Here is a 22,315-nt window from a genome sequence, read left to right as displayed (position 1 = left end):
CACCCATCCATCATCCATCCATCACCCATCCATCACCCATCCATCACCCATCCATCATCCATCCATCACCCATCCATCACCCATCCATCACCCATCCATCACCCATCCATCATCCATCCATCACCCATCCATCACCCATCCATTCATCATCCATCATCCATCATCTATCCATCACCCATCCATCACCCATCCATCACCCATCCATCACCCATCCATCACCCATCCATCACCCATCCATCACCCATCCATCACCCATCATCCATCTATCATCCATCCATTCATCATCCATCATTCATCATCTATTCACCCATCACCATCTGTCATCCATACATGCATCACCCATCCATCACCCATCCATCATCTATCCATCACCCATCCATCACCTATTCATCACCCATCCATCACCCATCCATCACCCATCCATCACCTATTCATCACCCATCCATCACCCATCCATCACCCATCCATCACCCATCCATCATCCATCCATTCATCATCCATCATTCATCATCTATTCACCCTTCACCATCTGTCATCCATACATTCATCACCCATCCATCATCCATTGTCCCTCCATCATTCACCATCAGTTGTCATAGTTCTCTGTGTCAGACCTCTATCCATCATTCTTTCATGCATCACTCATCCTCATTATTCAACCATCCATCTAAATATTCATTTGTCCAGTGGCATAATCCATTTTCCCCTACTGTGGGCCAAGCACTGTGGTAGGCACTTACGATAGGATATGGAACCATCAGAGGATGTCTGTCTGTGCAGAGCTCACAGATGGGCGGGACAGATCACTGGACAGACTGTTACAATTCATGTGGGAAGTGCCGGGCCTCAGCTCCGGGCCAGGCAGCGTGGGTTCAGATTCCAGCCCTTCACTTGAGACGTTGGGCAACTTGCCTGGCCTCTCCTGTGCCCCATCCGATGGGCACACGAGGATGGTCGTCGTAACTACCTCTTGAAGCTGTTCTGAGGGTTTGATGAGCTGACGTACGTGAGTTAGGACAGAGCCCGGCACAGTGTGCTCTGTCGGTGTTACCGCCTCGGTGGGGTGGGAGTCCAGGGCGGCACCTGCTGGGCCGGGGCAGTGGCGAGAGGAGGTTCCATCGGGAAAAATGACCCCAAGTTAAGACGTGAAGGTTGTCTAGCTGTCAGGCAGGGGGGAGTGTGAGGGCAGCAAGGTGGGGAACACTGGAGGAGCTCCAGGGCAGTCTCGATGGGGTGTGGGGGGAGTGTGAGGGCAGCAGGGCGGGGAACACTGGAGGAGCTCCAGGGCAGTCTCGATGGGGTGTGGGGGGAAGGAGGCAGCAGGGTGGGAACACTGGAGGAGCTCCGGGACAGTCTCGATGGGGTGTGGGGGAAGGAGGCAGCAGGGTGGGAACACTGGAGGAGCTCCGGGGCAGTCTCGATGGGGTGTGGGGGGAAGGAGGCAGCAGGGTGGGAACACTGGAGGAGCTCCGGGGCAGTCTCGATGGGGTGTGGAGGGAAGGAGGCAGCAGGGTGGGGAACACTGGAGGAGCTCCGGGGCAGTCTCGATGGGGTGTGGGGGAAGGAGGCAGCAGGGTGGGGAACACTGGAGGAGCTCCGGGGCAGTCTCGATGGGGTGTGGGGGGAAGGAGGCAGCAGGGTGGGGAACACTGGAGGAGCTCCGGGGCAGTCTCGATGGGGTGTGGGGGAAGGAGGCAGCAGGGTGGGGAACACTGGAGGAGCTCCGGGGCAGTCTCGATGGGGTGTGGGGGAAGGAGGCAGCAGGGCGGGGAACACTGGAGGAGCTCGGGGCAGTCTCGATGGGGTGTGGAGGGAAGGAGGCAGCAGGGTGGTGGAGCTGGCTGCCCGGTCGGTGAGGCCAGGCCCCGGGGCGGGCCCAGCGACTGCGGGGATGCTTCCGGCAGAGTGGGAAGCGCCCAGCTGTGCACCAAGGAAGGTCATCGAAGCTGCGGGCAGGGAATGGGTGGGGGAGGCCCAGCCTCCTTCCTCACCCTGACCACACTGGGGGGAGAGAGAGGGTGTGGCCCTGGGGTAGAACAACAAGCGCAGGTCCAGGAGGGGAAACCAACAGGTTTGGGGTGGACTGACATGGGAGGATGTCCTGAGCCTCAGGTGCCTGGGGACTCCCAGGAGGAGGTGGACACTCGTCTATGGTTCATGCATCAATCGAGCGAGTGCCCCACTGACATCTGTCATTTGTTCAGTACTTTGGACCTACTGTGTGGGGCAGAGATGGGCCTGGGAGAGACTGGGACCCAGGCACAAAGGCCTCGACTACCAGGACAGGAGTTCGGGCTTTGGCCTCTGGGCAAGACGAGCCGCCGCAGGCAGGCGGCTGGGTAGGGACGCCGGTGACAAGGAACCTGCAGGGCCCGGCATCTCGGGGCCCCTCCCCTCCCCCGAGGCCTCAGGGGGTTGGCCAGTGCGCACGAGGGCAGGACTAGGTCTTAGTTGGCACATAGGCAGAATTTTTATCTATTTTAATAGTTGTGTTCATGTAAATGTGTATTAGAAAAAAAAAACGTGTAACGGGCATACCAGTGCCATGAGTTCGCAGATATTACTGCTTAGGATGAAACCAAAATAGGCATTTAAGTAAAAAGAATGAGTCGGCTGAAAGAAAAACCGTATTAAATAAATAATTGTGCAAGTGTTATGTGATCATGCTATGCGGACGGCTCAAGCCAGGGCCACTCTGCCCTGCACAAGTCCTTTTGTCCCCACCTGGACACCTGCTGGGCAGGGTGTGAGGACGAGCTGTCTTTCAGTGACAGAGCCTGCAGCAAGAAGGCTGCTGGTCAGATGAAAGGAAGCACTTCCAGGCAGGCTGGGTGAGTGGCCCAGTAACTACTGAGAGTTCTTGGGAGGTTGCTTCACGCAGGGAGCACGTGCCACCCCGAATCCGGGAGGAGGGAGAAGCCCTGGTGAAGGCAGGGGACGCCTGGGTGAGCACAGGAGCCTGCACGGGGTAGCCAGGGCCCCTCCTCCGGACCCTGCAGACAGCTTTCCCGGCTCCACGCCCCGTGCCGAGCAGATGAGTTCTGACCACTGAATGACCACACGCTGGCCTGATCCACAGCCCGGAGTGGTTCTCGCGTTCTGCTCTGGGCGCCGGCACCCAGCGTCCCTGCAGTCACATGCTTGAGTGCACACAAGTGGACACGGCGTAAGCTCAGGATAATGCTCTGTGTGCCCGTGTGCCCTGCACTGCGGTGGCACTGGCTGGCCCTTGGGGTGAGGCTCTGCCCACATCACCCGTCTCTCCCCGGGTGCAGAGGGCCTTCAGGGCCATGGTCCTTCCCCAGGCTGAGGACCGATGGGCAGGCCCAGGCCTCAGTCGGTCGCTGGGCTGACGTCCCTCCTCGCTGGTGGCTGAGATGAGCAGTCTTCCCGCCACCCCCTCCGAAGCCAGTCATCCCGGCCGTTGGTAATGGAAACGTCAACTTGATTCATGGGCATTCGTGAGCAGCAGCCGGCCCGAGGACAGCACGCCGGGAGGCTCATCCCCTGGGAAGGGCTGCTGCCGCCGGCGCACCGACCCCTTGCCTGGGAGGAAGTGAGGATGGAGGAAAGCACGGGGGCTGCCATGTTAATTCTCACAACAAAAACGTCCCTTCGAGATGTGATCGGTGCTGCATAGGTGAACCAGGGAGAGGCCTGATTGAAACTCGAGGGAGGGCTGGCCTGTCGGAGGAAGGGCCACTGCAGCAGGGGCGGAAGGACAAGGAAGGAGGCGGCAAGGTGTGTGGGCAGCAGTCACGGCATGTGCAAAGGCCCCGGGGTTGAGAGGAACGCAGTGTGGCCTTATGATGACAGGCTGGCTGGAGCTGGGGGCACGAGGTCTGCGACTGCGTGGTCATCTGGAGTCAGAGTGTGGGGCCCTCGTGGATTCTAACACGGAGTTTGGCCTTCACCTGTAAGGTCACGGGAGCCATTGGTAGGAGGGCCTCTTGTTCGTTTCTTTGCAGCCACAATACTGTATTCTGAACCAAAAATATTTTTTTAAAATTTGAAATGTATTAACAGAATCTCAAAGAAAAGTGAATGAAAACATAAAAACCCAGCATGGGAGTCACTGGAACACGGTGATGCGAGGGGGTGTGAGAGGGGTCGGCCCTGCCCTTGGGAAGCTGTCCTGGTTGCCGGGGAAGGCCTGGGAGTGGGCGTGGGGCAGGGCGACCAGAGGGAGCGGCCGCAGGTCCAGGCGGGATGGTGGCGTCTGGGCTCTGAGCTGTGCGGCGGGCACTGTGGAAACCAGGGGAGGGTGTCCTGTGGGCGGGAGAGTCGAAAACACTCCTCTCCCCAAACCGCAGGCGATGCAGCCCGAGCACGGGCTCGGAGAGCTGGGTTCAGCCCCACCTGCCCCTGCACCCCTGGCTGTGGGCAGAGAACAGACCACCCCACTGCGGCGGTGGAGGGCCAGCCCTGGGGCTGAGGACAAACAGCCCTGCCGGCACCGTGGGTCATGAGGAAAAGCCAATCCCCCGCGTGGGGATGTGCTGCAGGGAGAGACAGGAGACATGGCGCGACCTCTGCCCTCCCCGCGCGGCCCAGCCCTGCTGCCCTGGTGATTCCTGCCTGGGCCACTTTTCATCCTGGTGACACTGTCTCGGCCTCTGCCCTGGGGGGCCGGTGGCGGCACTGACGTCAGGATGGGGGGGCTCTGCTCGAAGGGAGGGGCTCCAGGGCAGGAGTCGAGGGTGGCGATCTGAGCCCCAGCCCCTTCCTCCTGCTGGGCTCCTCCTGAGTGTAGGGTGGGGGCGGGGCCGGAGGCTGAGGGCGGGGCAAGGGGCCAGAACCGCAGAGGAGGGCGAGTCAGCAGCTCCAGCACAGAGGCCAGCTCCCCTCGCCCACCAAGCCGCCCAGGCTGGGCTGGGGTCCCAGAAGTTGAGGGGGCTGGGCGGGAGGTCGTGCCATGTTGCTCTGCTGAGCCCGAGCCTGGAGCTGGGCAGGCCTGGAGCCACCGCTCAGTCACCTGCTACAAATGCCCCAGTTTGCACACCTGTAAAACGAGGGTGGCTGGGCAGCTGGAGGAGTGTGTCTCCCTCCGGGAGCCCCCCAGGAGCAGGCACTGCCGGCCCCCTGGTGGGCAGGGACGCTCCCAGGAGGTGGCGGAGGCTGGATGTGACCTGGCCGGCCCGCCCCAGGGCCAGGGCTCCCATCGCCCCCTGCCGGGGGAAGGGTGCCCACTGAATGTGGTCTTGGTCGGCACCTTCAGTGACGAGCCCCACGGAGCCTCCGGCACCGGGGAGGGCTCAGCATTTGGTGGCCGTTTTTATTTTTGTTGTCATTATCACAGATATGGCTGCCAAAGGCCGTCCCTTCGCAGGGGCTGTGAGCTTTCCAGAGGCTGGGAGCCTGGAGGTGGTGGTGTGAATGCCACACGCCACAGAGGTTCAGGGACACACCTGTGTAGCCATGCAGACAGGCCCATGGCTCGTGGGGACGCCTGACCCATGGGACCGAGGCCCCACCTGCCTCCCCCAGCCCCAGCCAGGGCGTGAGTCCCAGGGCCCCCGGAAGGCCCTCTGCATGGCCTGGTCCCCAGGGGCAGTCCTACCCACTCTGGGCCCCACAGCAGGGCTACCCCCTCCCTCCCTGCCCTTCCCATCCACTGCCTCGGCCTCAGGGGTGCAAGCTCAGCCGCGCGGGTCTGGCAGGCGGCGCAGGTGAGGGAGCGGCTGGCATGACAACGGGCGGGGGGCTGCGGGGATCAGGCTCAGGGGCTCAGCACTGTGGGCTAGAGCCGGCCACCTTCGGTGTCCCAGAGAAGTGGGGACTCGGGCGGAGCAGCCCAGCCAGCCCTCTGAGGAGGCTGAGCCCAGACCGACCTGCAGCTCCCGCAGAGGCGGGGGCCTGGAGCTCAGAGAGGGGCCAGGATGGGGTGGAAGGTGAGGCCTGGGGAGGGGCCCTGGACACGTGGGCGAACATCCGGACGCACAAACGGCCTGGGCAGGCTCTGGCTCCTCCTGAGCCCCTGGCGCCGGTGCCAGAACAGTCTGGAGCCAGCCAGACGGACGGAAGCAGGCCTGTCACACTGCTAGACAGAGAAAGCAGGTCCCCAAGGGGACATAGGTCTGAGGAGAGTCCTCTGGGAACCCAAGCCCGCTGTTCCTTAGGCCTCCTGTCCGCTGTGGCTGACACTCATTCCGGAACCCTCGCCTGGGCTCGCTGGCACCCAGGGGCCCCGGCGCTGCAGCTCGGGCGACTCTAGACCCTGTGCTTATGGGGTGGGGTGGGGTGGGGTGGGGTGGGAGGCAGGATGTGGAGGGAGAAGCCTCTGCTCTCGCCCAGGGTGAGGGTGGGGACTGTCACTCTAGCATGCAAAGGTCCCCCACTGACCCCAGCTTTTCTGCCCATGCGGGCTGAGGGGCAGAGTGAGGGCCCGGGAGTGACCTCCCTGGGCCACGGGGTGGGGACTGCCGCTCTGGGGGCGGCGCTCAGGCCGAGGCAGGTGGGAGCTGGGGTGGGCCCCCCAAGGCTTGTCGCCAGTTCTATTGCGCACTCAGGGTTTGTGTGCTTAAGTTGAGCCAACATTTAAGTTAATTTTGCATTAAAAATAAAACCTCTGAATTTCTGGCTTCTCTTGGAGACCGTGAAGACCTGGCATTGCTGGACACTGGCCCTGTGCTGCCCCTCGGACCAGGCCGCCCTGCTCCCACGGACGGGCCCGGGCCAAGGGCACTGGCTGGGGCTGAGACGTGGGGGTGCCTCCCCCCACAGCTGGGACGAGGGGCTTGCCTGCCCTCCAGGGTGTCTAGGGCTGGCCCAGACCACCACGGGGGGAGGGCGGGGGGGGGAGGGCTCCCCGGGAGGGCTCCCCAACACCAGGGTGTCTGGACAGAGCAGGGCCGTCTTCCTAGGAACTCAGAGGGAAGCCAGGCAGGCCTGCCCGAGGCCCTGCCCTCTTCCCTCCACGGGCGGGGACAGAACGAGACTCCGCACCTTGGGACAGTGGGAGGTGGGTTTCCAAAGAGCATTCTTACCCATCGGCAAGGCAATTGCTGGCACCCAAGCTGCTGTCCAGACACCCCACCCCCTTCAACGGACCCTCCTTTCCACTCAAGGGCTGCTTTACCCAAATGCCAAGAGCTGCCAGAAGGGAGCAGGGGAGTGGGAACCGAGGTGGGAGGCCAGGAATCAGGCACCTGGGAGTGGGCTTCCAGGACCCACCGGGCCGAAGGGAGCTCCCGGAGCCGGAGTCCCGGGGGTTCACCCCGCTCCGCTCTGTGGTTATCTCGGCATCCGTGCAGTGACTGCAGCTTCCAAAGCTGTGCATCTTGGGTAAGTTACTCAACCTCTCTGTGCCCGTTTCCTTCTCTATAAAGAGGATCATTATAGTGCCTACGGGGTCGTGGGTTGTTCCGTGAGTTCAGCGAGTCAGTGCCAGGCACAAAGTAGCCACCATATCCGTGCGGGCTGATTCCTGTCTTCACGCACTGCCAGGACCCACCCCTTCGCAGGCGGGGGGCGCAGCTCAGAGGGGACCCCCGTGCCACCTGGCCAGCCTTCAGTGGACTCTGACTCAGTTCCTGGAGGCAGCACAGGCTACCTTTGACCCCAAATCCAAAGCATATTCTTAATAACATCTTTTATTGATTTTGCAAGAGAAAAAAATAGAAATTTACTTTCGAGTTAATGCCTGTAGTAGCCTTTCTTTCCTCCGAAATTGCAGGGTACATACATTTCTATAGACATCAGCTGGGATCCCAGGAGCAAGTGCGCCGTGCCCAGGCACGAGGGGCAGCTGGTCACCGAGCTGGTGTGGTCGGCCCCACCCCCGGCGGCAGCTCTCCTGGGAGCCGAGCGGGGAGGGGGGGGTGGGGGGGCCTTTGGGAGGTAGGCAGAGAAGCAGGGGCCTGGAAGCGACAGAGATGATGGATCCTCTCGGGGAGAGACAACTCCTTATCTTCACGTGGCCCCACACTCCAAATGAGAAGCGCGTTTGCATGGCTGCCCGGGAAGCTAAAGCGTGAAGCATGCGCCAGCTCGGGGTTGCACAGGGACGCACTGGAGGACAGTGACGCCGGGCTGGGCGCCAGGAAAGCAACGGATCCATAGTGGGAAGGAGAAATGACCCCCCACTGGGAAGCCAATTAGGTCCATGATCCGAGCTTGTTACATAGATGGAAATAGACGTGTTCTGGGCTTTGCTGGGGAAGGGGGGGGGGCACGTTTCCAACTGGCTGGGAAGCTGCTGGAGGAGGGGAGCGCGGGGCGGGCAGCAGGAGCCTCCCTGCCCTACGCAAGGGCCAAGGGCGTGGGCAGGACTGCAAGGGAGAGAGCCAGCAAGAGGAGCCGCCATCATCGGCGAGCGGGAGGGCAGGTCCCTCCGAGTTCAGGTGGAAGGGGAGGAGCTCGGGTGGCCCTGGTCCTCTGCCTCCCTGCCTTCGGCCAGAGGCATCTGGGGCCGAGTTGCCGGCCAGTCCTATCTGGGCAGCTCCCTCCCTTCCCTCAGCAGCAACAGGCCCTTGGCCAGAGGACGGAGCCTTGCAGAACCGGGCCCCGAGGGAGTCTGTCCTGTCCACTGGTGAAAAGGGGCTGTTGCAGTCTGGGACGGCACCCCCAGGGCCACCCCCCCGAGTGCCGGTGTTTGCGGCCTGGCCCTGCCCTCCGCCCAGCGCTCCCGGCTGGGGGGAGGCCTCCCCAGCCCACTGCCTCCTCCAGAGTCAGCCTGGCTCAGGGCCCAGGACGGCGGAGCGTGAGCCGGGCCTGCTTTGCCGGGTCTCACTGGAAAGGTGGGAGCCACTGCGCCCACAGCAGAGCCCTGCCTCCTCCCGCCGGTGACCCCTCTTTTCCAAGACCGTCCACCCCTCAAGTCCCTTCTCCCCAGTGGGCTCTCTTCCAGTCTCTGGGGTCTGGGCTGGCTGACACTGGGGACTGAGGGGGGACAGGGTGCTGAGGGGGGCAGTGAGGGAGCCCCAGGCTGACCGAGAGGACCCGCTCTCCCTCCTTCACCAGTCAGCATCGCCACCGTCTCGCCGTCTCCTCGCTTATGCAGGTTTTGGGGCGTAAGGCTGTGAAGGGAGAGCACAGAGAAATCAGCACTACCCAGCTCAGCCGGGGGGCTGCCCCACAGCCCAGGCTGAGGCCCCAACTGCCTGGGTTTCCACCCAAGGCCACACGGACCTGCCCCCTGCAGCTCCCAGTGGCACGGAGGCTGGCACCCTGCACCCTGACCTCCATCTGGGGCAGGCTCGGCCACGCTGCCCCCTCTCTTCCTGGCCAACTCCGTGCACCTTTTATTTCTTTATTTTAAAATTTATTTATTTTTTTAATCCTCACCTAGGGATATTTTTCTGTTTATCTTCCGATAGAGTGGGAGGGAAGGAGAGAGAGGGAGAGACACATTGATGTGCGAGAGACACATGGATTGGCTGCCTCACACGTGACCCTGACCAGGGCTGGGGACAAACCACAACCGAGGTTCGTGCCCTTGGCTAGAATCGAACCCACAACTCTGTGGTCTGCAGGCTGATGCTCTCACCGCTGAGCAAAACCAGCCAGGGCAACTCCATACACCTCGTAGAATGACTCAACCACCACCCACTCTGGGGAGCCCTGGCGCTGTGTGACCTCCACTGGTGTGCAGGGCCCAGGCGACCCGGCAACAATGTGCTTCTGCCCCAGGGCCTTTCCTCGGGGCAGCGAGCCCTGGCCTCCGGGCAGCCGTGCCGGCCGAGGGCCTGCGGGAGGCCGCCCTGGGCCCTGCCTCCTCGGCCGGCCAGCCCCCGCCAGGCTGCGGAGGAGAGGGGCCCAGGGCAGGCGGCCGAGCAGGCGGGCCGAGCAAGGGTGGGGCGGCCGCGGGCTCCTCCTCTGCGGGCTCAGAGGCCCGAGGCTCCTCCAGGCCGAGGCGGACGCTGACCTGGGTCCACCGCACCCTGCTTCCTTCTCGCGCTGCTCACGATCTGGTTCTCGTTCAGCATCTGCACGTCCTGGTCCTCCACCCGACTGCTGCGGCAAGGGGAGAGGGGCCGGTCAGGCTCAGGCAGGTGGCCCTCGCCTGCTCGGCGGGCTGGCGGGGGGCCCCGGTCCCGCGCACCTGACGGCGGTGCGTCTCTCCTGGTGGGCGGCGTCCACGTCCTCGGTGAAGAGGATGGTGTGGTAGGGCACCGTGGGCTCGCACGTGGGCAAGATGCCCCCGACCAGGTGGCCCACCATGGCCAGGATCCCGTTGTACACGAGCAGGTCGTCCACCAGGAGCTGCAGACAGAGGAGGGCTGTGCGGCGGCCGAGGGGTCCCCTCCGCCCACTCGTGAGCCTGGGCAGGCGTCACTGCACGGAGCCTGCCCCCTGAGTCCTGGCCTGCGGTGCGACTCGGGCTCTCCACGACCAGGGAGGAGGCCGCTAGCCCGCCTTGCGGACGCGGAAGCTGAGGCTCAAGGGGCTGAAACACCTGCTCTCCCCAACCCCGAGTCACCCCCGGGAAAAAAAACTCCTTAAATCGGTATGATTTGAGCAGAAACGATGAGAGAAAATCCACTTTGTTTTTTCAGGGTGATGATTCAAATCCCTCGGAGGAGGTCTGAAGTCACGGTTGGGTGGGAAGCCCCCTGCGTGGAGGCCAGGCCTCCGCATCTACGGCTGCAGCCCCGAGCTCAGAGGGCCACTGCCGGCGGCCTAATTACCAACGAGCATAATTGCCTCAAAGAGCCCGGCTAATAAGTACTTACGCCAAACTCCTTCACCCCTCGATGGGGTGTTTTCGCGTAGTTCCACAGCTTGATCATTGACACGGTGGTAGGCAGATCGAAAATCACATACACCCGGTTCACCTGTCAGGGAGACAAACTAATTGAAACCGGCATGTTTGCAAACAGCAGCCCTGCACGGGGGGGGGGTGGGGGGTGGGGGGGGGCAGCCCGGGCCGCTCAGGGCCTCGGGGGGTCAGCCACTGTCCTCTCCTCAGCCCATCGCGAGTCAGGTCACGCGGAGCTGCGTTTGCAACACTCGGCCGAGCCGGCTCTTGGAGGGCCTGCTTCCTTGGGCCTGGCGTGGCCCCCATTTAAATACCCACAGACAACTGGGGGCGCCCTCTCCTTTCCCCGGGCCAGAACACAGTCTGGGCAGTGCAGCAAGGGGCCGGCCTCAACCCGAGCAAGGAGCACTACCCCGGCGACCAGCCAGCCCGGCCGTCCTCCCCAGGCGTAATGGGAAAACACAGAAGCCCGAAGGCACTGCTGGGTAATTTTCTGTGTCTGGATCTCTGTGGGGCGTGGGGGTGGGGGTCCAGCTCAGCAGCAGAATCAGCTGGTAAAGTGGAACCCGATAGCCTCCCACCCTCCCTCCCCAACAGAAACTCCAATGTCAGGGGCTCTTTGCAAGACAGAACGAGCAGCGAGCCTTCGGCGGTGGCCGGGCTGTGGGGTGTCTGCCAGCTTTGCCCTGGTTTTCAGCCTGTGGCCCTCCTGGTGCCCCAAGCTCCCACCGGCAGCCGGGCTGGCACGGGGACCACACTCTGGCCCGGGTCTAAGAACTGAGTCTGTCACTGCCCTTTGCAGGGCTTGGGGCTGGGCTTGGGCCTGGGCTTGGGGCTGGGCACGGGGCCGGCGCGGGGGGCCGGGCGCGGGGCTGGGAGCGGGGCCTGGGCGCGGGGCTGGGCGCGGGGGGGGGGGGGGCGGGCGCGGGGCTGGCGTGGGGGCTGGCTCCCATGCAAGGGAAGCTGCGGGACCCTTGATGGCGGGGGGCCACTTGGGGGAAGTGTCTCTGGAAAACCTCCCTCACAGAACTGTGGGTGCTGCCCCTTCCTGTGGGTGTTTTGAGAGGAAAACGTGCCGCCTCCTCCTGCCAACCCCATGGAGTGGAAAGGGGATGCGTCAGTGGTCGCACGGATGCCCGGGCGCTGCCACTCATCACTGCCCAGGCACCTGGCTGTGCCCTCCTCTGGCCCCCCTCCCACCTCCACAACCAGGTCGGGGAGGCAGAGGCCACCCCGAGGCTCTCCGTCAGGCTTCGGAGAGAAGAGATGAGGACGACCAATGGCAGGTCTGAGACTGGGGAAGTCAGTCAGTTGGCCGGAAGAGATGACCAGGCGGACTTGTGCCAGAGACAGGGCATGGGGTCAAGTGCCCAGTGACATAAGGAAGGAGCAGAAAGAGCCACTCGGAGAGGCCGGAGTGGGAGGCAGGGGCAGTGTCGGCCAGAGAGAAGGCCGAGTGAGCCTGCAGACCGGGTGCCCAAGGCCCAAGCCCGCTGCACCGGAGCTCCCGGCTTCGGAGCCAGACGAGGCCCCTTACCGCCCTGCTCCCTTGCACACCCCACCACCACCGCAAAGACAGAACCACTGGCCGGAAGAGCTGACCCCCTGATGGCAGCAAACACCTAGGCCTTCCCGATGGTTCCCACATATATGGACTGGCTCCGGGCCGGCTCCCAGCCCCCCAGGGTCGAGCGCTGCTGGAAACCCACCAGGCCAGGCAGGATGGGAGCCAGCCACATGTGCCTGCCGTCACTGGTGTCGTTCACTTGGTCGATGAGCTTGTCGGGCGTCCGGACGTCCCCGCACACGCCCTCCAGGGAGTTGACGCTGTCCGGGAAGGCGGCGATGTCTGAGGGGGACGCTAAGCTGCCATAACTCGGGGCACCGTGCTCAGCACCACGCACCACCCTCGGGCGCGGCTCCGTCACAGACGGGGCTCAGGCACCTGGGCTGGCGGGCGGAGCAGCCTGGGAAGGGGCAGCCCGATCAGACAAGTTGGGGGGAAAGGAGACCACGGGGCCGAGGGGCGCAGGGCTGAGTGCGAGGACAGGAGGCCGGTTCCGAGGGGCGGGGAGGAAACCCCGCGGAGATGGAGAAAGTGTTTCCGGGAGCTGCTGGGGTAGGAGCCAAGTATGCCGCTGCCACTCTGGGGAGCGGAGGGTTTCTTTCGCACGGGAACGGGGTCCACGCCAAGACTGGAAGGACTGGAGGGGCCTGCCCCAGCTAACAGCCACTCCACCGACAGGCACTGGCTCTGCCATTCTGACCTGAGACCTTGGGGGCATCATGGGATGTCTCTGGGCCCAGTTCCTCATCTACCAAGTGGGTGTACACATCTCTGTCCCCGAGCTGAGAGGGTCTCCAGGACACAGGATGTCCACTCTCGTGGTAGAACCAGGGAGCCTTATGCAGCAAGGATCGTTTATCCCAGGAGAGAAGGTGGTGACACCAGGGGAAGGCAGGAAAGGGCCCCACTGGAACCCAGGGACCCCACTGAGCTGCGAAGCAGGCTCTGGGGTCTCACCTGCTCTGGCGGGTCCCTAACTGGGGTGCTTCGGGATCACAGATCAAGAGCCCAGAGGGGTCAGGTGACATCGGAGAGAGACACACAGCTCAGTGTCAAGAGCACGGTCTCTGGAGTCAGACCCCAGCTCCACTGCTCTCGGGCTGTGTGGCTTTGGGCAAGTACTCAACCTCTCTGTCTCGGTTCCTCATCTGTAAGATGAGGACAACAGCACTCACTTCACAAGGTTGCTGAGGGCAAATGAGGTACCAGCGACAAGCCCTGGCACAGGCCTGGCATAGAGGAGCCCTCGTGAACATTAACATTGGGCTTGGGGGCCTGGTAGATAACAGTAAGGCCTGAGGCCTGAGATCAACGGGAAGTACGCGCTTAGGGGAAAGGTAGCGGATACCCATGTCCAGCCACCTTCACTATGTGTGACTGCGGCCTGGCACTGCCAGTTTCTCGAGAGAAGCTGAACATCGAGGTTTTTGTGTGAAAACTGATTTATAAAAAACACTAATTTAGCCTGGCCAGTGTGGCTCAGTGAATTGAGCGTAGTCCCATGGACTGACAAGTCCTGGTTCCATTCCTGGTCAGGGCACATGCCCGGGTTGTGGGCTCGATCCCCAGTGGGGGACGTGCAGGAGGCAGCCGATCGATGTTTCTCTCCCATGGATGTTTCTATCTCTCTCCCTGTTATAAAATCAATACAGTCGTTATTGAAAAAACAGCGATAGAGTAAAGTCGCGAACATCGAAGTGCAAAGTGGCGAGGGATGACTACTTCGCGGGAATTCATTTATCAAGGTAGAGTCTGGAGCTGATTAACTGCAGTAAACGAGGGCTGACTGTAAATCATATTTTTTAAAAATACTAATTTAAAATAGATAAGAACTCACTGGCTAACAGTGACACCCTGGTGCAGGCACTCCATGAACAAAGGGCTCTATGGTCAATAAATGCAGGACAGTGTAACAGGTTGCTCCCTACAGGCCTTGCCAGAGCCTTCAGAACAAAGTGCCTGTGTTGTCCCAAGAGGGCTGCGGGTGGCGGCTCCCCAGTTCTCCGGACCACAGGGCTGTCTGGGGGAGCTCCTGGTGCGGAGCCTTACTCGGCGTGGCTGGGAGCCGCTCTGCCTGCCCTGAAGGACCAGCACCTGACTGTAGGCAGGGCCCAGTGGCATTTTTTTTCTTGTTCGGCCTCACCCAAAGATATTTTTTTCATTGATTTTTAGAGAGAGTGGGGAAGGGAGGGGGAAGAGAGAGAGGGGGAGAGAAACACTGATGTGAGAGAGACACATCGATTGGTTGCCTCCCCCACACGCCCTGACCAGGGCTGAGGATTGAACCTGCAACCCAGGTACGTGCCCTTGACCAGGAATCGAAACCAAAACCCTTTGGTGCTCGGGACAGTGCTCTAACCACTGAGCCCCACCGGCCGGGGCCCCTCTGGCACTTTCAATCCAGGTCTGGTTCCTGCAGGGACAGGCCCTCTACAGTCGAGGCTGCTGGCCCTTCCCCTGCCCTCGCGCTCCCTGCGGCCCGGCGGACCCCTCCGACCGGGAAGGATACTGTTTTCCGACAGAGGGATCTTCTCTCCCCGCTCATCGTACAACTCCAGGCCGGTGAGGCCGATGTAATAGGGGTCACCCCAGCTGGTCAGGAGCTGAAACTGAAAAATGACTGGGGCATGTTATTAAGGAAAACAGACTAATTTTCTGAGGACAAAGTAAAACAATGATAAAGACAACAGGGACATACGTTTCGGTTTACACAGAGGAACGAGAGCAGCCAGTGAGCTCCCGCACCGAGACCCAGTCCTCAAAACACACGTGGCATCAGATCTCTCATTTACACTGTTTGTGTTGAAGACTCCAAACCTCTCCCCAGGGCCCAGGAGAGGGGGACAGGAGGGGACGCGCCCCCCCGGCAGCTGGGAGGATGCACTGCGCCACAAACGCACTTACGGGCTGAACAACTGCATGGCTGCAGGGTCCAACTGCCTCGTGCCTCAGTGTACCCGACTGTAACATGACAAGAACAGGGGCCCGTCCCCTCCTCCATCCGCATCAAGTCTGTGGGCTGTGTCGGGGGAGGAGGAGACAGGAGCTTCACGGCATCGAGAGGCACGGGCGGTGGCAGGGTGACCCACCACTGCGCCCCAGGCGTCCGGTCTCTCCCAGCTCTCCCCTTGCTCCCAGCATTCCCGGGGCAGGCAGGGCAGGAAGCCGAGAAGTGGCAGCGGCCCCCAGGTGAAGCCGGAGCGGAGGCAGGCCTTCCAGAGCACAGACCCGGTCCTGTGGCCCTGGCAGGTTCTCTCCCAGCTCTCCCCTTGCTCCCAGCATTCCCGGGGCAGGGCAGGAAGCCGAGAAGTGGCAGCGGCCCCCAGGTGAAGCCGGAGCGGAGGCAGGCCTTCCAGAGCACAGACCCGGTTCTGTGGCCCTGGCAGGTTCTCTCCCAGCTCTCCCCTTGCTCCCAGCATTCCCGGGGCAGGGCAGGAGGCCGAGAAGTGGCAGCGGCCCCCGGGTGAAGCCGGAGCGGAGGCAGGCCTTCCAGAGCACAGACCCGGTTCTGTGGCCCTGGTCTTCCCCGCTGAGGCAGGGCTGCTCCCGGCACCCGCACATGGGCGAACGCCGTGAGCGATGCAGGCAGCCCGCTGGGAAGTGCCGGCAGCTGGGGTCCAGTAAGTCCAAGCTAGTGTTCCTGTCTTCAGTCCTCCCTGCCGGGTCCCAAGGACAGCCCGTCTAGTCCCCGGGTCAGTTCCAGCTTCTCTGGCCCCTCCCGGCTGGAGTCCTTGCCCACTAGGGGGCGGGCTCTGGACCGCCTGTGCTGCCCCAGCGCCAGCAGCCCCGTGTGCTTGAGGACCCCGGGGCCTCCCATCCTCTCCTAGGTGGTCCAGCTGCCCGGCTGGGGCCAGAGCCCACCTCGGCCCGCAAGGCGGCTACCAGGGCCATGCCCTTCCCCTGGGCGCTAGGCCTGGCCCCCAGGCACAGGCGTGAGAGGCTGGGAGAAGGATACAGCCACAGGGCATCAGCGGTGCCTCGTAGTCCATGCTTGCCCGCTCCAGGCTTTTTGTGTGGAGCCTGAAAAACCACAAAACAGCACCAGTAAGCAGGACAGGGCGGCTCGAAGGGCTGGCAGTTACTCCTGGGCAACAGACTCTCAAGACACTCGGGTGGGGGGCAGCTGAACCCCGGATTGCGTGGAGCCCCCATTCTACTGGGGAGGCTCCGTCATGGCCAGCTCGGGCCCAGGCTTGACTGATGTGCACTCCTCACGCCGCGGCCTCCCCGAGCAGGTGGGGCTCATGTCCCTGGGCGGAACGCGGGAACTGGAGCTCAGAGAAGCAAAATCACCTGCTCCAGCTCACACAGCTAGCAGGAGGCAGGACGGGGACGTGCCCGAGGTTGTCCAATTCCAGAGCTCCCTTCGCCACCCCGCTCTACTGCCCCGTCATGAGCAAGGAAAGTCCATGTTGCACTGAGAGCTGAGCGAGACCCCAGATGGGGCCCCCGGGGGAGAGCTGGACGGGCAGGAAGGCACTGTCTGAGCTTAGCAGGAGGGAGCGGGGAAGTCACGCCTTCCAAGCCCGAGGGGCTGGGGGGGTGGAGGCTGGAAGGGGGGGATCGCCCTGAAGGCTTTGGCTTCCTGATCCTGAGCACGTGGCTCATATTCCTCCCCACAGGCTTCTCCCACTGGTCTGCGGCCAGTGCCCTCCAGCCCTGGCCTGGTGTCCTTCACTTTCAAGGGCAACATTAAAATTAAGTGACTGTTCCCAGTGACTGGCCCACGAAGTGATCCCAGCTACCACGGAGGGAAATTCATTCTGTTTCGAGAACTTGGCCTCTGGTGTTTGGCCACCGGAGGTTTGAACGAGTGGCCCTGACGTGGCGTTGACAAATAGGTATGAACCCAATGCGGCCGAAAGTGGGGCCAAGAACCCCGTGAATCCGTGAAATGTCAGGCTCCGTTTTTCTCTCTGAATCTAAGTCAGGAACGGAGACAAGGGAGGGAGGCCCTTCCCGAACCCGCCGGCGGGCACTGCTGGAAGAGGCAGGCAGGATCCTCTCTTCCCAGCGGGAAGCCTAACGCAGCGTTTAAAATCTCAAGCTCTCCAGACTGAGAAATCCAAACGCCCAGACAAGGTGGGTACATCCCACAGGCTTCCTGAGAGGCTTGGCTGAGCTTTAGAAACAGCCAAGTTGAAAGGCAGTGTGTTTGATCACCATTTCAAACGCTGTGGGCAGACACGGCAGAGCTGCGGCCAGCAGACCAGACCGCGGGCAGCCGGGAGTGGTGGGCGCTCACCTGGGGGCCGGCGGGGGCAGGAGCGGAGCTCGCAGGCAGTCCACAAAGAGGATCTCTTGTGCAAAATCAAAGTGGCAGTTGCCGGGCCCCTTCCGGATGAGAAAGCCCTCTGGAGGGGAGATGCACAGGCCGTCCAGGGAGACGTGGACGGTTCTGGCCTAGCAAACGAAAGGACACGTGCCTGAAGGAGGGCCAGCGAGGAGGCAGCAGGCGTGCGACGCGGCCGGTGCCTCCTCCCAGACCTGCCCGCTTTCCAGTGCTCTGCCAGGCGCGGTGCTGGGTGCTGGGCAGACAGCAGGGGCAGGCACGTGAGGCCTGCCACAGGGCACACATAGCCGGTCCACTCAGTCGCAGTGGCCTGAGGTGGTACGATGTGGTGGTCAAGGGCATGGACCGGGCGCTTGACACCCGTTATTAGGAGTTGTACAACTTACTTAACCTTCCCATGCCTCAACGTCCTTAGCTGTTAAATGGGCTCAATAACGAAGCAACTTACGTCAAGTATCCAGAGCAGAACAGTGCCTGGCACAAAATAAGTGCCGCTCCTTCCCCAGTCCTGGCTCAGTCACCAGGTCCCAGCGCTGCCCTTCTTCCTCCCCAGAGCCCTCTGCTCCCCTTCTAGGGCACCAGCTCCCAGCAGTGTCCTTGCTGGTTTGTGGGTCTCCCTTGGTGGCAGAGCCCTCGGCTGGGCCGTCTCTGCATCTGCCTCAGGGCCTGGCATGCTAAGAGCTGATGTGGGCCAACAGGTCCCCTGTGCTGGGTCAGATTTGCCAACAGAAGGCCGGGATCGAGCGGCAAGTCTCACAGCGGTGATGTCGGGGTCTGAGGAGGCTCAGCGGAGCGATCAGTGGGGATAAGCAGCACCCTCTCTCCAACCACACGTTGGGGAATCAAGGCTCCTTGGCACCTTGCCCGCCCTCATGGCTGGCAGTGCGGGCCCAGCCGCGGACCACACCGGTGGAATTGGAGCTCCGGGGGCTCAGGGAGATGCAGAGAGAACGGGCCGGGCCCTGGATCTCGGGGGTGCTGGGCTCCTGGAGCCTTCGCTCCTTCAGCACTAGGGGAACCCCCTTATGTCGGTCAGTTAGTCACAGGGCACACACACCTGAAAAGCTTCAGGCATGGCTGGATCGGGGCCCAAAGCTGTCACTGTGTCCACTCTGCTGTCTCCAAACCGAATTCCCACCCTGACCCCAGGGCTGGACCTGTGACCCTGGCCTCGCCAAACCGAGAACTCAAACCCGCTGGTCGTGTGACTGGTTCAGCCTAATGGAACTTGGCCAGAATAATGGGCTGGACTCCGGGGTTCGCGGGCCTGCCTCAGAGGAGGCCTCTCTTCTGCTGGACCTGGAGCCTGCAGGCCCAGCGCCGCCAGGTCCGCCCTGAGCAGAAGGCCGCCCGAAAGGGAGCTGGCAGCAGAGCCGAGGGCCCGGGAGCCCCGTCCCTCTTCTGGGGCCGCCCCCTCCTCCAGGAAGCGGTCCTGACCCCAGTTCACCGCCACTGCTCACTCCCTCGGGCGCTGGGAGGTCCTCTATCACCACCTCCGCCTTCCCCAGGAGGCGAGTCCAGAGGACATCGCTGTGGTTGGAAGTGCTCGCTCTGCCCGCTCTGACGGGGCCTGTCGCCCTCTCCCATGGTGGCACCTGGCACCGAGGACGGTGGGGCCAGACCTGGGGCAGGGCTCTGGGCCCAGCGTCTCCAGGACATGAATCCCGGTCACAGAAGGTGAACTGGAAAGACTGATGCGCTCAAGAGAATGTAGAGACCCAGAGCAGGAGTTGAAGCATAAGAATGGGTTTTTAATCTGGCTTTTTAAACGAGCCGAGCCTGAGACAACACTTACACAGACCAGGGCAGCCTAGGGTGGTCTGTAGCTGCTCTGGGGGACAGGCCCAGGGCTGGGGCTGCCACAGGGTAACCCGCCAGTCCTCGAGGCCGCGGCCCTGCGGGACAGCTCTGTGGCACCTGGTGGGGAGCCCAGGCCTCAAGGCCAAGTCCTGGCTTTGTCAACTTTCGTGTGGCAAAGGGTGATGACCCGCCTCCTGAGGCAAGTATCATTCGTCTCCCTCGTCGTTTCACAGACAAGGAAATGAGGGCCGAGGAGCGCCGGCCACTTTCTGCAGGTCGCCCAGCTGGTCGGGTCGGGGGAGAGGCAGGCTCGGGCCGCGCCCTCAGCCCCCGCACTGCTCTGCCACAGTGGAGGTGGCCTGGCCGTCAGCGCGTCTCTGCGGTGGGAGGAGATGGGGCTTCACGGTGCAGGGTCACAGCAGAGAGGCCACGGGAAGGGGCACCCTGCCGCTGCCCCCACACGCAGGCAGGGCCCCGCTCGGCACACCCAGCAGAATGTGGAGTGGACTTGGAGCTCCAAGGCCGTGGGAGCTGGGCTGAGCTCCGTGACCTGGATGAGTGACTAGACCTGAAAGATGGGCGTAATACTACTTGCTTCCCAGAGGTAGGGATGAGCACCCAATAAAATGACTTCCTGAGAAGCCCTTAGACCAGGGCCTGGCCCCCCAAGCGCTCAATGAACAACAGGGCCCAATCGAGCACTACGAGTCGAGGGCTGGGCCTGGGGACCCAAGCGCCCGGGAGACCAGGTGCCGGTTCCCAAGCCTGCCGGCCCTTGCGGCTGCGGCTGCTGTCTGGGAGGAAGCCCAGCGCGCTCTCCCTGGCTGTAGCCCCCACGGCCACCGGGAAAGTTCGGGAGGATTTATGCTCCTCTCTGGCAGCCACACCGGCCATTCATCAAGGCGCCGGTCCCTTGACAGTGGCTGAGCGCGGCCGCCGCGCCCGCTTACCCCTCGATAGGTGTCCTCGGGAGATTTATTGTAGTTCCAGAAGCGCAGGCCGGCGATGCTCTGGGCTCTGTCGAAGCAGATCGTGACCACGTGGTCCAGCCCCGGCGAGAAGGGGATCAGCCACATGTGCTCATCCTCCATCGTGATGTTGGCTCCATCGATCAACCTGCAGGCAGTGGGCGCGGCATAGGGGGTGGGTGGCCCGGAGCGGAATCCCAGCCCAGGCGACACCCACGCATGTCCCCCTGCGCCCGCCCGCGGGGGCCTGGCTGCTTGGGGAGTCAAGGGAGGTGAGACCAATTAAACCAACAGTGAGGGGCCACCTCTCATCTGTGAAATGAGAGAAAAAATAACAGTCTGGGCCGTTTAAAGCGCAGTGAAGCAATCATCCAAGTATTTTGAAAAGGGGGGAGATATGTCATTTTTTAGGACCCTCTAACCCCGTGACCCCATTTCTGGAATTTCCTCTCCTGAGGAAAATCTCGTCAACGTGTCGGAAAGGCTGCCTGCACCAAGATATTCACTGCGGTCTTTTATTTACAGCAGAAAGAGAGAGAACCTAAGGGGAACGTTCACGTGAACCTGGGCGGTTGTTCGCGTGCCCGTCTCGAGGCTGGCGCAGCGCACGGCCAAGGTGGGCTGCGGGACGGCAGGGGCCTGCTTTCCTGCTGTAAGCCGAGGACAGGGCCAGAGGGACGGAGGTGCACGCGGTCTGTTTCCCAGACCTCCTGCGAAGTGCTGCACTGCCTCTACGTCCTGTTGGTGCTGGGAGAGGCACGGGGCCCAGTGAACTGGCAGCTCCGGGGCGTGGGGCAAGGGCGGGAGGGGTCTCTGGGCCGCGACCACACAGCTGAGCGGCTCAGGGAGCTGCCAGAGGAGGAGGAGCCCGGCCCCGGGCTCCCGGCTGCTCCGCTGCTTGTCCTCTGGCTCACGGCGCACTCCCATCCGGGCAGTCTGTCCTCCTGCCCGGACACCCTGCCGCAGCCCCTTCAACTCTGCCCCGGTTTGCCCCCGAGACTGGACTGGCGCCGGCTTCCCGGGCTCGGGCAGGGCCGCTGCGAGGCTGGGCCGCGGCCTCCCTCTCACTGGCCTGGTGCCTCTTGAAGCTGCGGCGTCAGCAGACTCGCTGCTGCCGTGTCTCCTGTATTGTACGTACGTACGTATGTGTGTATGTGTGTATGTATCTATCTATCCTCACCCAAAGACGTGCTTATTAATTTTTAGAGGAAGGGGAAGGGAGGGAGAGAGAGAGAGAAACATCGACGTGAGAGAGACACATTGATCGGCTGCCTCCCATACATGCCCTGACCCTGAACTGAACCCACAACCTTTCAGTGTATGGGAGGATGCTCCAACCAGCTGAGTTTATTTCTTGAATTTTAAAATAAACTTTATATTTTCCTTTTATATTTAAAGAATTTAAATTTGGAATAAATCTTATCATCTAAGTGCTCATCCAAGGAGGTAATTTTCTTTTCTCTCTCTCTAAAAGGCTATTATTAACTCGATGGATGGTGTGTCTTATGATTGCTGGCACCTCAGAACTGAGGAAGTTCGGCAGCTTAAGGGGGTGTTGTGGAACTGGCGGACTGAGGACCACCACCAGAGAACCTGTGTTTCCTTCCGGAAGCAGTGACCTCTCTGTCCGAGACCCGGCTGCCCCCAGGGCAGAGCTGCTCTGCCGTCTGAGAGGAGAGAGGACCGCGAAGGTTCACAGCAGCGGGGCAGGGGTCCCTACAGACACCCTCAGGAACACCCAGGTGACACTCCCCAGCCGAGTCCCTGACAGCCGTGAATCAGGGACTAAACCAGTAGCCACGAGCATCCCTGGAGGCTGGATTATGGTCTCTCGCCACCATGTCCCACTAGCAGGAACTAGAGCATCATGGAGAAATGACTGAGTCCGTGTCTGGGACAAGAAATATACAAGATGAGTACACTGAAACTTATGTAATAAAAGAATTTTTTAAAAAAGAAGCATATACAACGAGCCTGAATGTCCCTCC

General features: G+C 61.9%; 1 protein-coding gene across 1 annotated transcript in view; it reads right to left on the bottom strand.

Moving 5' to 3' along the window:
- Window positions 1-7,925: 7,925 nt before the first annotated feature.
- LOC118641794 (katanin interacting protein) overlaps window positions 7,926-22,315 on the bottom strand; it is a 203,788-nt gene continuing 189,398 nt past the window's right edge. The window contains exons 20-28 of the mRNA XM_036279354.1: window positions 20,310-20,475; window positions 17,512-17,669; window positions 16,222-16,286; window positions 14,776-14,886; window positions 12,409-12,548; window positions 10,674-10,775; window positions 10,043-10,203; window positions 9,866-9,954; window positions 7,926-9,017 (exon numbers count right to left, since the gene is read on the bottom strand). Of these exons, the coding sequence (XP_036135247.1) occupies window positions 8,962-9,017; window positions 9,866-9,954; window positions 10,043-10,203; window positions 10,674-10,775; window positions 12,409-12,548; window positions 14,776-14,886; window positions 16,222-16,286; window positions 17,512-17,669; window positions 20,310-20,475 (1,048 nt within the window). The 3' untranslated portion in view covers window positions 7,926-8,961. The remainder of the gene's footprint in view (window positions 9,018-9,865; window positions 9,955-10,042; window positions 10,204-10,673; window positions 10,776-12,408; window positions 12,549-14,775; window positions 14,887-16,221; window positions 16,287-17,511; window positions 17,670-20,309; window positions 20,476-22,315) is intronic.

This window comes from Molossus molossus, unplaced genomic scaffold, assembly GCF_014108415.1.
Source record: "Molossus molossus isolate mMolMol1 unplaced genomic scaffold, mMolMol1.p scaffold_m16_p_3, whole genome shotgun sequence".
NCBI classification, from domain to species: Eukaryota; Metazoa; Chordata; class Mammalia; order Chiroptera; family Molossidae; genus Molossus; species Molossus molossus.
Note: the sequence above shows the minus strand (reverse complement) of the source record. Positions and strands in the feature narration are given on the sequence as shown.